At 40.8% G+C, this 17735-nt stretch overlaps 3 protein-coding genes across 5 annotated transcripts in view; 1 reads left to right on the top strand and 2 right to left on the bottom strand.

Annotated features, from left to right (window-relative positions):
• Nucleotides 1-13790, bottom strand: part of LOC144642321 (uncharacterized) — a 132611-nt gene extending 118821 nt beyond the window's left edge. The window contains exons 1-7 of one of the 3 annotated variants that reach the window (XM_078501302.1): nucleotides 13404-13790; nucleotides 12066-12356; nucleotides 11211-11510; nucleotides 10586-10721; nucleotides 9214-9419; nucleotides 8235-8422; nucleotides 6713-7558 (exon numbers count right to left, since the gene is read on the bottom strand). In XM_078501302.1, the coding sequence (XP_078357428.1) occupies nucleotides 6713-7558; nucleotides 8235-8422; nucleotides 9214-9419; nucleotides 10586-10721; nucleotides 11211-11510; nucleotides 12066-12356; nucleotides 13404-13725 (2289 nt within the window). In that variant the 5' untranslated portion in view covers nucleotides 13726-13790. Of the gene's footprint in view, nucleotides 1-6712; nucleotides 7559-8234; nucleotides 8423-9213; nucleotides 9420-10585; nucleotides 10722-11210; nucleotides 11511-12065; nucleotides 12378-13403 lie in introns of those variants that run through there. The other 2 variants (XM_078501309.1, XM_078501294.1) reach the window with 2 other exon arrangements.
• The window catches only part of LOC144642197 (uncharacterized), a 210725-nt gene that overhangs the window by 174899 nt on the left and 18091 nt on the right, over nucleotides 1-17735 (top strand). The window lies entirely within an intron of this gene.
• On the bottom strand, nucleotides 666-6062 carry LOC144642152 (uncharacterized). Its single transcript, XM_078501145.1, has one exon. The coding sequence runs from the start codon at nucleotides 5287-5289 to the stop codon at nucleotides 673-675; it is 4617 nt and encodes a 1538-aa protein (XP_078357271.1). The 5' UTR covers nucleotides 5290-6062; the 3' UTR covers nucleotides 666-672.

Below are 17735 nucleotides of genomic sequence, written 5' to 3'. Positions count from 1 at the left end.
TTTTGCTATTTTGGTGGCGGCCATCTTGGATCCGCCATCTTGGATTTTCGAACTCTCATTTTTCTTAAGCAAAACAGATTATTTTAAATAAACTTTAACTAACGAATGAGTTCCACTGCAAGTGATGTCCAGTACATTGCTGAAATTTCGTTATTTTTCTCTCTTTGTTAAACGCATGTACTCTTTCGATTCAGTTTTCTCTGTTAAAGTAATTTTACTTAAATAAATTTTACTTGAGTTTATGCACTAAGGGCATCATCATCCTCTTCCTCGTCATCAGCTCGCGTGTCATCTTTGAAAGGGTTTTCGCAGTTTTTCCCATAACATTTGCAAAGAGGAGTGCATGGTAGTCCGTTCTTGAAACAGCCACATCGTCCCTTGCAGTCTGATTTGCAGCCGCATTTAGTAAGCTCAATAACAGCTTTTGGTGCAGGGCGTGTGAGGCACATAACGGGGACGTATGTTCCTTGGCGTTCATTCCAGCCATTCTCTTTAATAGGTGGAAGATCTGGACAGCTGGTGTTATAGGATTTGTCGCGCATGGCCATGAAGTTTGCGCGTGTGATGTGCGGAAGTAAGGAAGCACGTGTTGGAGGCAGCATCTCACCTAAAAACAACAACAACTTTAATGTACTCTTGCACTTACATGAAAAGATTAATACACAGAGAAAATTAAATAAAGTAAGAGTCACCTTCCAAGTTCCTGGATCGAAAGAGCTCCCATCGAAGTTCAGGAAGGGTGGTAGGTCCCGTTTTGCCGTACACTTTGCAGACAAATTCTTCTAGATCTTTAACTTCAGTCGGCAGTTCTCCGTTGGCTAGCTGGTTTTGGATAAGACCCTCACCAAGTTCTCTGAAACAATCGATCGCGGGGTGGTCATCATCAAGTGCCATGTACGCTTTCACCCAGGTCTTTTTTGTGATACCAACAAACTTCCCTCCCCAGTCGGCTCCGGTAAAATGGTGCAATCCAATCAGACCTTGACACTTTCGTATTCCAATGGCTTGGACTCGCTGAATAACATCAATCTCTCTGTAGTTTGCGCCCTTGCCTGTCAAAAACTTTAGACTATTCAGGCTTCCATGACGTCCTCTAGAAACCAAATCGAGCAGCAGGACTAGCACGTCAGTGTCTGGCGAGGATACACAAATCTCTTGCGACAAATTCTCATCTAGTGAACGCAATACCTGGTTAGGGATCAGCGTGTCCGCCTCTTCGTGGGTGTGTTCTTCTTCACAGTCGAGACATTTGATTTTGTTATCGTAGACCACGACCAGCTTGATGGTTGTGTTGCTGGAGAAGCTCGCTAATAATCCATTGGCAAACAAATTGACAAGCATGCTTTTAGACTTTGACGATGACAGAAGGTCCTTGATGGACATGGTGAGCCTCATTTCCGGATGTATCTGGAACTCCACAGATGTTGTGGATCTTTTTTGGCGCGTCTTGTTCTTCAAGGAGCTTTCCAAGTAGCGATCAAAGACAACTCGGCCTTCATGGAAACCAGCCACCATTCGTTCGATTCGCTTTATAAAGGATACTTGAAGGTCTGAGAACTTGAGGGTGGTGGCTGTTTTTTTCAGTCCTGGATACAAACCACAAACAAAAAATATTACATCATCATCATCATCATCATCATCATTATTATTATGATTATTATTATAGTTACCTTGAACAACAGCCATAGCATCAATAACAAGTATTCGATGTAGATTTCCTGTTGCTGATGGTGCTTCTAGTTGTGGCTGTGGGTTGACGTCCTCTATCAAACGCATCAGACTGGCTTTGTCAGTTGGAATATAAAGAGATCCATCAACCGTGCATAAGGAACGCGGCACCACTGCCATCTCGTACTCACCAATGGTCTCCTCAAGTCTTGGCACAAGTTCTGGCCTACTCCCTTGGATGATGAGAAACCTTCCGAGTAACTCCCGTTCTTCGCGTAGTTTGATGACTTTGTCCCCTACACGAACTTTAGTTTTTTCCATCCAGTTTGAAAAGGTCTTCAGCTTCAGCTTTTTCATAGCATCCCACAAGGTGTGCTTAGAAGTTGGCAACAGTCTGTCTTCAACGAATTCTTCAAACCGCTTCTGGCCTTTCTCTGCATAGCACAAGATATCTTCCTTTGCTTTTTCTGGCACAAGAGCTGACGACACTAGACTCTTCAAGGGAGACTCGACTGTGAATGGATTGCCTTCGCAGTGCAGCTCTATCGACTGGCGGAGCTTCATGGCGTTTTGTCGCGTTCTTACAGCAACATCCCCAGAGAGCTGATAGTGCTCGTTCCGCTCAGAAGCCTCGGATACTTTTGGAAAGCTTTTGAGATACTGTTTCACCATACGGGCAAGATGCGGTGACGTGATAAGAAGGCGGTCTAGAGCGGCTTCGTCTTGACTTAACCCGACCATACCTCCGTGACGCTTTAATACTTTGATCTCTTGCTCAAGCGTCTGATCTGTGAACATTCTGGTGAACGGAATCTCGGATTTTGCAACTACAAAATCCCCAGACTTCAATGCTTCCCATGTCATAGGATCCTCATGCTCGAGTGCGTTCATCTGAGCGAGATGTACTGGCATTAGACGCGCGTAATTAAGAAGATCGTGGGCAAAAAAATACCTTATGAGGTATTCCAGCGCCGCCAGGTACCCCTCCCAGTCTCCAGAGCGGCAAGCATGAATGAGCTCCAAAAGGTTGTCAACTTGCTTGAGGTACTCAATCATAAATCGCGCAAGATCCTTAAGTCCTTCTTCTTCACGCTCTTGCGGTTTGATCTTTTCAGAGTACCAGGTGTGGATGTCGTCATATATGCCAACCATATCTGAACTGCGCTCGTGGAGGGCTTCTCTAAAGGACGCGCACTGTGCACGTGGTATATCTTCATTTGCTGGAAGGGTCGTCAACAGATGGTCAAATCTCATCATCAAGAGTGCGAGGCTTGTTGTTATGTGGTACTCAACGCCACGCTTGTAGGCCTTGCCGCTATATATCCCACGAAGGGCTGCAGAAGTGTAAATACCACTCTCAATGGCACACATATCGATTCCACTTCCGTCAAGGGTCTTTCCAAGCGCGTGTAATGCAGCAAAGGTGATGTGTAGAACGCCAGCTCGCAGGATCCAGTTACGGTTCCCCACTGACTGTTGAATCTGAAGGGCACGGCTGTAGAGATCCAAGTCAAGAGTGATGACAGTCCTCCTCCCAGGGCCAACGACGAAAGCAGAAATCCCTTGTGTTAGGTTTAAGACTGTGTAAAGAGTGGTGTAATCAGTCGGCGAAGTCCTGAACAACGGAGCAATCACCTCGGAATGTGTCAGCTTGCCGACTTGATTTTCAGGGGAGTGTGATAAGAGAAGCGACTTGGTACCGGCCCACGTTGTAAGGACTTCCTTCTTTGCTGTCTTCTTTCTCGTCTGTGATCGCTCTTTCACCACAAGAATTGGGTCATCAAAATCTTGGACATTTCCCGTTTCAACTTCACGTTGGTCTTGCTGTTCATCGATATCTTGCTGCTCTTGGTTTTCCGTCGGGGGAACATCTAAACTCTTTTCACTAGCGTCTTCAGTAGCAAGATAGTTGGCGAGCGCCCATGTGTGTGTGTAATCATTCGACAATAGCTGCATTCGGCTTCCGAGCTTGAATGTCTCAAATCGAACTGGTTTTGGCTTGATGACTAGCTGCTCACAGTATTTCACTTCAAAGCCAACTTGTTCCGATGGGCCTAGGGCCTTTGGTGGGAAAACGAGTGGTTGATTGACTGCCTCGCCATCTTCCTCACGCTGGTTCAGAACAATCACCGTCCCATGGAAAGTATTCTGTCCTGTTGGCGTGTCTTCTAAGAGGTCGATGTTGTCGACAGCAAACCAGATGTTAACATCCCGTTTAACAAAATCAGGAAGGCAAAAGCCTCCCGTTTCAACTATACGCTCAAGAACACTCTGCTCGACGCGCTTTTCGATGTCAAGGATGCATTTGTAGTCACTTCCGATGTACACGTCCGATAGGGTTTTCACGAGATTCTTGTCGCGCACTCTTGAGTGAATAGCGAGGGGTAGACCGACTGACAGGGGAGTTTTAACGGTGTGTTTGAATCCCTCGTCTGCCTTAGGTTGATGCTTGACTTGACGATCACTTCTTGTGTTGTGGACAACGAACTGACATGCTACGTCAACTACTTTGTTAACTTCCTTATCGCGCATCCCCGAAACATCGAGTGCGTGCGAACCAAAGAGCAAATGTGTGAGAAAAAACTGGAGTAGGGGTGGATTCGAAAAATCTTCAAAACTTCCAGTGAAGGACCAATTCCGATGCTGCATAATTTCTCGCCGTAACACCCGAGCCATAGTTTGTAAATGCTCGATCGTATCCTTACTATCCATTTGAGCTGACCATACATCAATAGCCTTGCTGACCGCTGCCGGCAGTACAACTTTGTCAGGCTCATTTTTTCGAAGCGACTTAACAAACTGCAGATTTGGAAGCCGCTCACTTAAAAGTTGTTTTAAGTACTTTCGGTAGTTTCCTGACTCGGTTATTTTCATCGAATACCTCTTTAATATCGCCAAGTAGGTGTCATTTACTTCAGCCATATTCAAGCTGGCACTGTCGTCCGCTAACGTGTTCTGAACGGCCAGTACTAATTCTACATCACACGCCGAACGAACGACTTGTTTTACAGAAGCACTTTCATAATCCGTGCCGAAGGTGCGCTGAGCGTAACGCAAACAGTTCCTGTGGTAGTGTTTTTCAAGTGCTGAGGCGTCCCCCGCATCTACAAGCTCTGATACGCAAGTTCTAACCTGGTCGTCTTGCGTATTGTTTTTTATTTCTAGTAACGTTGTTCCCACTTGATCTGAAAAAACGCGGTGTAAATCTTTTACTGTTTCACCGGGACAAAAACTACAAGAGTTGAACAGGCACACCTGCGACTTAGGGAGCGTTTTCGCCCTTTTAGGCCGCGAGGAGGTTAATGACGTAGAAGGACGACCAGGGCCTTGCCGGATAGTGGTCGGGGAGTCGTCTGTCAAGGCCCGCTTTGCACCTCTCAGTCGCTCGATCATACCTTTGTTAACGATTGGCTTGCGGCACTCACTGTGGTAGTACACAGATTTACGTTCAACTTCACTCAAGCTTGCTAAACGGTCTGTAAGTGACTTGATGTCAGTCTGTCCCAAGGACAGTCTTTCCTTGCAGCACTCGTAGAGATGCTCAATCATTTCAGGGTTACTAGTTAGATTGTTATTCAAGGCAGCACCCTCGTTGCAGATAATGCACACCAAATCCGACATGACTACTTTGCTACTACTTGACGGCTAAATAACATAAGACTCCTCTTTTCCTCTCCGATGCTAAACAACAACAAATCAAAATAAATAATTTTTGTTGTGTGTCTGCACGCTTAAATGTGCTGCTCGAGCTGACGAGTTTCTTTTTTGGCCTCGTAATTTCGAAAACACGCCTAGAATTTGAAGTTTTACGGCTGTGTATTTTAGGGGCGAATGTGCACTAATAAATGACAGTTTTGATCTTGAACTAATTTACTGTGCATAGATTTAAATACCTCTAAATTTTTCCTGCTTGGCGTATTATAATAACATCAATGTTTATTCTCAAATTCGACAACTGCAAGTATTCTTACTCGTTTGTTAAGCTCTATTACTTTTTATCGTGAAACATGCTCTAAAATATTTCCCTTCTGATAAAACTTAAAATACGCTTACCTTGCTCGTTCACTCTTCTCTGTTCGTCGTCTTCGTGTAAGAAAGGATAATCAAGGGCATTTGGAACGTGACAGCAGTAAGCTTTTCGACCAGAGAGACCGAACAGAAAGTGACTTAAACTGGTTTTCTTCCCATGCAAAAAAACCAATTTAAGTCGACGTACGTCATCAAGATCAAGCCCGTGCCAAGTTTGCTCAATTTAATTGAAGTCAGAGCAAAAATATTCATTCGTTAGTTAAAGTTTATTTAAAATAATCTGTTTTGCCTAAGAAAAATGAGAGTTCGAATATCCAAGATGGCGGATCCAAGATGGCCGCCACCAAAATAGCAAAAAAGTCAATCCTGACGTCATCGACTGTTGCCATGGTAACCAATAAAGGTCAAACGACGTAAGTCATCAAGAGCAAGCTTCCTATAACGTTAGGTACGTGTATCTTAAATTAGAGCGAAGATATTCGCAAAACTTATTCCTGCATATAATTAGCATCTCATTAGCATAAATTTTATCCGTTAGTGGCCAGAAACATGGGAAGATGGGGTCGGAAAATTTGAACCCCATCGGATTCTTATTATTCAGCCTAAAATTAGTCCAAAACAGCAAAAAAATCAATTTCGGCAAGAAAATCCTACGGGAGCGATTTTTCGGACATACCGTACCGCACTATGAGGTTTCCTTCGATTTTAAAGGAATCAGAAAAATGACTTAATATACCGTAACATTGCTCCTTTAAGAACTAGAGGATGGGAAGGGATCGTCTTATTCCCAAGCTAATGTTTTCCTTTCTACCACAATGTTTACATTAATACAAAATGTAATTGCATGTACGTCACAGAAGATACAAGTTTAATTTCAGGTCACATTATGCATGAGAAGAATCGACGTGAAGCTGAAGTTAGCTACAGGGAGAAAAAAACTTCCGCCGGTTTATTTCCTGTTTATTCGCCTACACAATTTTTGTCTCTCAAAACGTGTTTTTATCACAGCACTTACCATTCCGCTTGCTATTTGCCACGCAAAGGAGAGAAGATCTTTGGCAGAAAAGTCGACTTCCGCAACGTTACTGTGTTGATCTGTCGAAGGGAAATTTATTTGAACTTGCTTTGGTTCCTGTCTGTTTTGAGTTATTCTCTCCCCGGGTTCGGATGGACCAGGTGCATCCGCTTGCATTGCTGTGCAGTGTGTTTTTCTTTCAACTTTTTCATCTACGTTTTCTTCCTTCATTTCGTCGTCATCTTCTATCTGTTCGTTCAAATCTTCTTTATTTGTGACACCAGGCTGGAGTTCAACCTGTGAGCCTCTTACTTGGTTTATTTCACCTGTTAAAGATATGATCACATCCAAACATTCCAGGCTGCCCTTCTCACTGAATTCTTCGCACTTTGTAATTCCTTCTTTATGTCCCGGTGAAGCATGAGCTTCAGGAATTGTGAGGCAACGTTCTTCCAATGATGGGGATATTCGATAATCTGCTTTCTCTTCCTCTTTCTTCTTGTCATCCTGCTTGCTCTTTTTAAAAGCTTCACTAGTTGTTTCAACGGTCTTAGGCTGACCAGATACATCTCTAACTGTTGTGGGCAAAACTGCATATCTTTCAGGATAGATCTTCTCAATGGGCTTTGATGTTAATTCTTCATCCCATTTGTTTTCAGATAACGGTTCCACGTCCACTGCCATGTGAGATGCGCCCACTAGGTCTTGGTTATCGTCATGTGCCGTGTTTACTACTTTCTCCTCTGATATTTGTAAGGTAGAAGCTGGACCTGACAGATTCTTGTCATCTGCGAAATCTGTCACGGTTTCAAAAATGACGCCATCAATGCTGTTCTTGCACTTGATCTGAAATTAATAAACATGCTAGGTCAAAACAGCAGAAAAAACGACTGGAAGTTTTACCAAGAGTTGCGTAGCCCAAAAAAGAAGGAACTGACTTAGCATTTTAACTGCGTAAAAAGGAAAGATTTTTGGTATTTGTATTAGCTATAGCTGTCCAATATCAAACGATTTCCGTAAAATTTGATTTGAGAAATGACAGTCTAAAGTTGAGAGGAAGTCATCTTCAGAGTCAAGTGAAAAGTTGTTGTCAGTCGATGATGTTCTAAGTCTGGTTCGTTGAAGTTGATTGGTCAGTTTAGCTGTGATTTTACTGGCTGTAAGACTCGTGTAGAGTTTGTCAACAGTAACTGGTCAGTTTTGATCCGTCTATTGTTAGTCAAATTAAGTCGTTCTGTTCCGTCTATTGTCAGTCGAATTAAGTCGTTTTGTAAGCGGTTCGTTGTCGCGGAGAACGAAGAACATTTAACACTGAAATCGATTGCAAGATTAATTCAAGTAATTTCTTGTACGATGAACGTCAGGTTTATGTGTGATCAAATAAAAAGTAAAAAACATCGTTTTATTCGATGGTACTCGGCTTACTTAGAGTGTTAGCTACTGCGCATGGCCAACGGCAACACTTCTTTTCTTGCAAAAATGAAGGCTAACTAGTGTTTCTTAAGCAACGAAACGACTCTACCTGCTGTCTTTTGTTTCTAAGCCACTGAAGAATATCTCCATGTGGAACATATTCCAAGATTAACATGATGGGTTCAGACTTAACCCAGTAACCGAGCATGCTGAGGACATTCCTGTGAGAACCGATTTCCTTCATGAACTCGATTTCCTGCAGAAGCTGATTTCTGCCTTCCTTGCCTCCTCCTTTTCCTCGGAAAACAAGAAAGATTGTAAAAAACAGATGAGAAAATTGGCGTGAAACGGTTCTGGTCTATTACTCCAATTCATGGTTGATTTATGCGTGAGAGAAGATTTTGTCGAGAATCCGCCCTTGACATTTTTTGGTTTGTTTGTTTTTATTTTGCTGTTTGTACCTGACTGTGAAGTGATATTGTGGTAATCTGAACATCATTTTCGGTTGCTGGTGCTTTGCTGATTGATTTAAAATTACTTCAAAAAAGAATGCAGTGGTTGACAATCTGTGTGAACTATAGTATTACTAGAGAAAAAAATAGAAATTTTAACCCCGATGTATAAAAAAAGAGGTAATTTGCTTTCGGGTTGAGCGTGGGACATAAAGGAAAGGACGGACGCTCGTGGCAAAATAAAATGCCATCTTTCCGATTTAATTTACCAAGATTAAAATTTTCATCTTTTTTTCTCTAAATCCACACACGAAGCTTGCGGCATTGCCCATTCTAGAAGTATGTAGAACGCGTGTCACATAAGATAAGAGCATAGGACCGGTGTGCGGAAGGGGCTCAGCTCTTTGTCCCACGCTCCAAATAACCAAAAATTACATCTCTCGTACTAAAACTCTTTTCAGACCAATATGGATGCCATACACTTATACCCATACAAACAAGGGGTCCAGAGAACCAATCAACTTCAAGAAATTTGTAAACAACACCATAAAAGATTGTGTTATAATGTGCTGTTCTCAAAAGGGAGAGAAACTTGATATTGATTATTATTTATACGTTAGTCATGAGTCTGCCTACCATGTAAGACTTTTATAGCGACCACTGTGCCTTCTTTTATTTCCACTCTTTGCTCCCTGGGCTTGAAAAACACCTCAGCTTTGGGTAAATCTCTCAGGATTCCTTTGTGAACTTTACCAAAGGCGCCCTGACCCAGCTCTTCCATAAATATCACCCGCTGGGGCGGAGTCTCCTTTAGGAGCAGGGGAACAATGTCGGATTTCGATCTGAAGAAAAAATGCAAATAAGTTATACCTCGATCTTATCGCTAGTTTATTTGCCTATCTTACGTATTGTGTTGAAATTATAGCTTATTCTTAATCATGTGCAAATGCTGCACTGAGTTGTTGGTTTCGCTTGCCAAAGCAAGCGAAGACCGATCTTCAAAATGACAATCATACTTCTCTTGCCCAATCATATTACTGGTTTGCTGTACATGCATTTTTAGGTTTCATAGCCTTATATAACCCTCAACTTTAATTTCATTGAAAAACCTTTCTTAGGTTTTTTTAACGATATTTTTTTGTTCATGTCACTGCAGTAAGTGCGATATGGTTATCTATGGCTAGGTATAAAGCTATGTACATTTGCCACGTCTATAAACGAGATGACATCTGGGTTGAGTCTCATGTCGCAGTCGATTCTGGGACCGTTAATGAAGATAATGTGGCTTCTCGTGTTTTATTGTGCCCCCAGTAACAGTCCCACAAGCGACTGCAAGATGAGATTCGCCCCAGATTTCTCCTCGTTTCTAAAGTGGCAAATGTATGGCTTAACATGGCTATGTAAGGCTTTTCAGTAATGGGGCTATGTATGACTGTGGCTAGGAGGGGCTATATGAAGCTATGTACAGTATGCCTCACAAACGATTGTAGCAAACCACTATGTATGTGATTGTCACACTATGTATCTACCCTCTAGCGCCTGAGGTCTTGACATTTTGCGGATCGAGGTAATGCACACAAAACCAAGCGCCAATATTAACAATACGGTTGCAGGAAAGTTTGGTTCGTAATAGCTTATTATATAACACCCCTTATTATACTTTCGGTGAGATCAACCTTATTCCATCTTTGGATGATGTGGGCAGCAACACGAGATCACACAACGCACCATAAGGTTAATAAAAGTTTCTTCTTCTCGTCCCAATGCTTAAATGACTGAGTTGATAAAGGTATCAAAAAAACAAAACAACGGAAGAAAAGTAATTGTTGGTAATGGTTTTTGAGTGTTAATGATAGTTGAAAACACTTTGCCAAAGCTGCAGTCGTATTGGTCATTACCTGAGTAAGGGAAAATACTTCTTGGGATTTTTTGCTGTCATTTTGCTTTCTATTGCTTCCTTATCTACCGAGTGTAAAAGCGGTTAAATTTTATACATGTTTTCCTCTACCTTCTTGTCTTGTGGCCACGTCGTTTCTTCCTCTTTCTCCTCTCCCTGAAGCAGACAACTCCAACAACTATGAGAATGAGGGCCCCGCATCCCACTGATACAACAATGCCGATTGTTTGTCCGATAGAATTGGAGGCTGAAAGGCAAGAATGGATTAACTATTAACAGTAAGTACAATTAATGTCTGCATGTGCCACGGAGGCACGACAATGCTGACTAGTGAGTGATTGCTGAGCATCGGGCATAAAGAGTCTGAACTGAAAGAAGTAAACCAAAATACTGACTAACCGTTTTTAATCGGGCGGAGCGCGCCGACCAAAACATCTACAGAAAAATGTTTTTTTTTTCCAAAATATAGGTTTTCTTGAAATAAATTGAAACCTAGATTGGACAGAATGCTGTTAATTGATTTCTGTTAATTATTCCTTTGCAACTACCAATGTCACATCCCAGCTAAAGAAGCCTTAACTCCTCACATGTATTGTGTTACACTTTTTATCGTCTTTTGATAAGTGTTGCCCCTGACGCCAGTTTTCATCCGAAAGGGATGCATAGAAAAATTCAGTAACACGATCTACTTTCACTCCATACAAAATGAATTCCTTTACAACCAAGAATATCATACCTTTGCTGGTTTCTATTGGCCATTCGCTTGAAATAGCACTTTCTCCCAGTTCATTCCAGGCAGTCACTGTAAAAGCGTATTCTGTGTTGCACTTGAGCGATAACAGATGCTCCGACTTAGTGACCTTGGTAACATTGATTTGATGCCAGGAATCTTCATTTTTAGATTGACGTTCACTGTAGTATATTGTGTACAGAGTAATCGGACATCCATTGTCTTCAGGGAGACTCCATCGTAGGTTCACATCACATCCAGATACATGAGTTTCTTTATTTAGAATGACTGGAGCTGACGGTTTGTCTGTAACAAAAAAATATGGTGTCTAGTTCGCCAAAGCCAAAGATTTTTAACAAACTAAATTACCACGATGTGGCTTTTACAAATAAAACGCTGTAAAGCTGGTCTGGACAACAATAGCGACTTCTAAGTTTCTCTTTGTCATCGTTCAAAACCGAGTAAAAGAGTTCTAAACGTTGTTCACCATATTAAAGTTAAAGCATGAACTCGTAATTTGTATCAAACTTTGTCTTATTTGTGTGATTGTCTAATGGAAAACAATGGATAAATAAAAAACCTACACTAACAGCCGTTGTGTCATTCGATAATGATTGACAAATAAACCTGCTCTTTCCATAGTACGGCTTTACAGTTAGGGTAGTTTCGCGTCACCAAGAAGCAGCTCAGATACGGTATAGTGTAATAGTTTAGACGGAGAGATGTTTTAAGCAACCGTGACAGTATTAAAACACATCAACTGAAGCAAAGACAGGTACTTCGTTTGCAAATTAAACAAGAGACTTAAACAAGAATTTGCCGTAATTCTCCCATATATAACATATTCGCGAATTCTATTACCTCCTAATGTTGTCACTCTCCACATTTTGCTGTTGTTTAATGATTTTAATGGCGTCTCTGCTGTGGAATTCCATGCTGTCATCGCTATTTCATACTCCTTGCGGCAGCTAAGGTTAAGATCATAACGAATTTCATGTCCCGACACGTTAACGCCATCCCAGTGACTTTTGCCAATCTCCGAAAATACCTCTCTGTAGTAGATAGTGAACAAAGAAGCAGTACAAGGCTTCCACTTGACCACAACAACGCTCCCTTTCACTTCTTTTGTTCTGTTAACAATAATTGGGTAACCTTCAGGAAAGAGAAAAACAGGTCAAACTGCGTCCTCAAAGTTTGGAAAATTTGAAAATTATTTGACTGTTTCTGATTAATTCACTGGAGGCTCTATGTTAACGAACTTCGCCACCCTTGTGTACAATGTATTTACAATTTATTCAGTTGTGTAGGCCATTTGTTCATTTACCGCAATACAGAGTAGTACAAGTTACTGGGTCGGTGCCGGGCAGCCAAAAAATGGTAATCTAAATTTGTTGTACCGGATAGTTAGTTTTGCACACAATTTCCAGCTCTCTCTCTCTCTCTAATAGGAATAAAAAACTACTTTATAGGCGTCACAGTTGATTTAAAAGAGACTTTTATTAAGCCCATTTCAACGTGCCAATATGGATTAGTAGCCCTGACCGGGGTCGCCGTGTTGTGTTCTTGGGCAAGACACTTTACTCCAACAGTGCCTCTCTCCACCCACGTGTATAAATGGGTACGGCGAAATAATGCCGGAAGCACCCTGCTTTGAACTAGCATCCCATCCAGGGGGGAGAAGAAATATTCCTAGCCGCTTAAATGTGCTACGTCACGGACAACTCAACTTGAAAAATTCGCCATTTTTTTTTTCAAGTTTGTTGCTCATAATCCGTCTTAATCTTCTTCAGTCAAAGTCATCATTGTTTATTTTCTGGTTTTTATTACTCCGTTGTGTTTTTCTACCTTATACTACTATTTTGTGTTTTCCTTCAATTTGAAACTAATCAGAAAAACGACTTAAAATACCGTGACATAGCTCCTTTAATGCTATCGAAACCGGGATAAGCTCCGGCAGTATATGGGCCACTTGGCTCGAGTCTCCTTTTTATAATATGGATAAGTAGAAAATGTGATCGACAAGTATTAAGTATTAAATATCATAGATTTGAGCATTTATAATACAGGGATTAAACAATATCAACTTCATATTGTGCATATTCTATACAATAATCATATGCGCATAACAATCCTACAAAGAAGAAAAAAAAACCGATTTCGTTATTGCCCTTGCGAAAAAGAATACACAAATTCGTGTACCTGTTATTAAATTTCCTTGCCAGGGCTGTGATAGGTTACCTTCTCCGAACTGATTCCGCGCGGACACTGCAAACTCATATTCTGTGTCACAGTCAAGTGGCAGGGCACCCAGAGTGTTTGTCATCGCTGTAGTATTGATATGATAGCGGACATTTTCTTTATCTGGTGATCCAATCACTTTGAAGTATACCGTGTACATAGTACATGGACATCTACCGTTATCAGGGGAACTCCATAACAAATTGAAATGAGGTAATGATATTTCCTTCTTTTTGTTTTTAATGACAGGAGGAGAAGGTACACCTATGGAAAAGATAATCATGGCGTCAATGCTACCATGAACACCCTTGAGCAATTATGTCTTCTCTGAGTTCCCTAACAACAGCAACTACAACAACAACGACGCATGCTTTTATGGATTACCATATATACAAAAAATAAAACTTAAACTAAACTTTGGTACATTGTAGATGAAGAGCCACTCTGTGGAAGCTCTTCCAATAAAGCCGTTATTATTATTATTATTATTATTATTATTATTATTATTATTATTATTATTATTATTATTATTATTATTATTATTATTATTAGGAGATTTTAGGAAGAAAAATCATTTTAATCCTCAGTGCCGAGGAGACTCAAGGAGTCAATACCTTACAACGTTCTGGGTATAGGGTAAACCCACCCAACACGTACCCACCTTTCCATATCTGAAAGCTAAATATATATTTTTATTAATACCCTTTGCAAACCGGAAATTAATTTAAAACTGAATTGCGAAAACATTGAATTTGAAGCTAAACATAAAACGTGATATATTCCATCTTTAAATTAGTAACCATATCAGGCCTAACACACTAAATGGTAAAACACGACACCAAGCGGCAGATACCTGTATAGATGCAATTTTATGGGAGTAACTCCCGGAATCCAAACAATATTATATGCAATGATGCTTTAATGAAGTTCTTCTTTATCTTGTCGTGTCACTTTAAACATTAATCAATTGTTTAGACAGGAAAGGTCACAGTCAAGCTAACCTTTTCCGTATTTATTAAATTTTTCGTGATTCGAGTGCGGCGTTTATTCGAGGGTGGTGTTTATACGAGGGCGGTGTTTATTCAAAATTCAATTTATTTCTTGCTTACAATAGTATGGCAACTGAACATTTAAATTTTAAAAACAGAACATGTTTTAGTGCTTGTCTGAAAAGACATTTTCAATATCTTAAACATTGTTACGATCAAGGAGAATATTTTTGAGGTTTGCTCAAGCTTGATTATTACTGCATTTGCTTTTTGACTCTATTATTGGAATAAACGCCACATCATGATGCGGCGTTTATTCGAGGGCGGCGCTTATTCATATTTCACGGTGGGCACAAAGTGACCAAAAACGCTGACCTTCATTCATCTTTTTCGTTTTTGATACTGGTTACCTGAAATTTTGCATAAATATAGAACTCTTCATTCTGAAAAATCGTATGTTTTTTGTTTTTTGAATTTCGTATTTTTTGGCGGGAAAATGACGTCACAAAGTTGACGCTAATTTTTTTAATTTGTATTTTTGACAGTTTCTGAAAGAACCTGTCGCAGAGATCTTGAAACTGAAAAAAATTCTGAGATATGTCAATCTAATCAAAAGTTATCGCTAATTGAAGTTTGAATTTCCCGCCATTTTGTTACTAAAAATAGCTCAAAATAGCGGAAAACTCAAACTTCAATGCACCATAACTTTGGTTTAGATTGACGTATTTCGGAATTTTTTTCAATTTTAGGATCTTTGCGACAAGTTCTTTCAAAAACCTGTCATAAAATGTTTTACATTAAATAAATAAAAAAATTGGCGTCAACTTTGTGACGTCATTTTTCCGCCAAAAAATCGAAATTCGAAAAAAAAAAACATACGATTTTTCAGAATGACGAGTTCTATCTTTATGCAAAATTTCAGGTAGCCAGTATCAAAAACGAAAAAGATGAATGAAGGTGAGCGTTTTTGGGTCACTTTGTGCCCACCGTGTTTCTGCCCTAATGTGCGGCTAATGTGCTTGGGCTACCTGTGGTGTGATTATCCATGTGATGTGCTAGCTCTAAAAAGAACTGTTAGTTGTCGGTGACTGAGTTCTCAACAGCCCGGTCAGAAATCGTCCTTAGAATCAAACGACTCTGACGATGACCTGTCGAAATGTCTGTTACCAACAACAGTCTTTTTAAAAACTACCATCTCTTGCGGGCAGCTGCGTTTAAGCCATTTTCAATGAAACAATCTCTTTAAGTGGCGGGCACGAGTACCGAGGGAAAGGGGCTAAGATAAAATGGTAATATTCACCCACTAGAACAAATACAGTACCGCTATAGCACTAACTTCATAAGATGACGCACCTACAGGTGTTTTAATTCCGTACACTTCTACTCGGAGGGCTTTGTGATGAAAATAATGAATGGGCTGGAACCGAACGGCACGAGCTGTTGGAAGTTCTATAAGAACGTGTTTTACCAACTGATTGCTTCTTGAATTACCACTGAACACCTGAAAAAAAAATAAGGGAAACTGTCTGAATTTTAAATAATAAATTTTGTGTGCTCAAAAGACTCTTACAGTTCAGGTAATGTCCTACGGAATAAATTAGCATATATTTGGTTATTAATTCAAAATACTTCTATGCATTTAATTATTTATAGGATAAGTAGCTGTATAAATATATAACCCCCGTGAAATTAAGGGAAATTAACATGGGTACAGATGCAAGTACTCTGCTTCGGCCACTCCACCCAGGCGTTGACGGGTAAGGTTGTTCCGTTTAAAGTGGTTTGAGAGTACCGAGGCTCCCAACTAAATACTGTCTGGGTCGTTGACTTCAAAGTTGTAGAGTTTAAGCAAAAAGCCAGAAGTGGGTTCAAATGTTGCTGGTTTAGAATTTGTTTTGCAAGCGAGTTTTACTTTAGGTTTCACCGCTTTATCGTGTAAGCTTAATTAAGTTGTAAACAAAAAACTCGTGTTGTGATGAGAATTATTACCCGTTCAAAGCCGTAAAAACTGCCCACTTAAATTAATGTTTAAAAACGCTTTTTTTCGCAGTAGGAGAACGGCTCGACAAAAAGTGAGAGTATATCTCTTTTTACTTTTTTGTCTGGGCGTTGCTTTTTCCTTTCTCGGACCACATGGCCAGAAAAAGAACACAAAATAAAAAGGCCTAAGAACTAGGCAATGTTCCGTGAACGAAAGACTCCGTATGAGCGAACATCACGCATATTATTGGGTTTTCCTTCCCTGTTTTCAACATCCCGCGCTGCTGTACATGTCCTGAAATAAAAGACAGTGGCCAGGGTCCCAAAGGGATTTAGGGCTCCAGGGCTTTAGGCCCCAAAAACCGGTCTTTGCAATCTCTCGCGGCCCCGGGCTCTGTGGAAAACATTCGCAGAGCTCCATGTTCACTAACAAAGGGCTCCAAGCAGCTTAACAATGCGTCTCCAGGCTCCGAAAATTTAGGCCCCTGGACTCTGGCCACCTCCGCTTTGGGACCCTGAGTGGAGGCATTTTTCATTTCTGAAAAATAAAAATAAAAGACTGAAACTAGTTTTAAACAACGTTTACATATATGTTTCCCAAACCTTCTCTGTGTTGTTCTCTTTGTAGATGATCCACTCTATGCCTAATAAATGCAACTTGTAGCTTGTGGTCCATTCATCGCGACGTGGATGTCCTTGAGTAGCTACAGCACAAATGAAGAACGTGTCTCCCAGGTCGATTTGCAGGTAATCATCAGCATCATCTTTCGTGTTAGGTGACCATGCATCATATCCGTCCAGTCGTCCCCTAAAAGGTTCATCACCTAAACGTGATGACGAGGCTGAGAAACTTTTGTCCAGTAGTCTGTCTGCTACTCCAATGGCTTGAGCTTGACACGCTGATACTAATCAATCAATCAAACAATCAATCAATCAATCAACTAATAAACAAGTATTTTCCCCTTCCTCACGCCACTATTTCCCCGTTAATTTCGTGAAATTCATTCGTGAAATTATTTATCAAATCAGCGGAATTCTAGAAACACTTCTGAGAAGTAAAACTATTTCTTAGGTAATAAATTGAAGACAGAACACGTTTTAGCTAACCAAACCTGAACGCGTAAATATTTTAAGCGGAGCTCTCGCGCGCGCCTTTGCGCGGGCGGAGCGTCCATAACTAAGCGAAATTGGTAAACCCATTAAGAGAAATGTTGGGGGTCGCCCCGTACGTACGTGCACACGGATTAGGTCTGTGGACGAGATGGCGCCTCGTTCTATTGAAGCTGAACAAAAGACAAAAGGAGAGCACAATAAACGTGAGTAG

Source organism: Oculina patagonica, chromosome 1, assembly GCF_052425735.1.
Source record: "Oculina patagonica isolate OP01 chromosome 1, crgOcupat, whole genome shotgun sequence".
Classification (NCBI taxonomy): Eukaryota; Metazoa; Cnidaria; class Anthozoa; order Scleractinia; family Oculinidae; genus Oculina; species Oculina patagonica.
This window is presented reverse-complemented; position numbering and strand designations above follow the sequence as displayed.

Bases quoted from the DNA above. Each gene is read 5' to 3' on its own strand.
- LOC144642152 (XM_078501145.1), bottom strand. From the start codon at position 5,289: ATGTCGGATTTGGTGTGCATTATCTGCAACGAGGGTGCTGCCTTGAAT.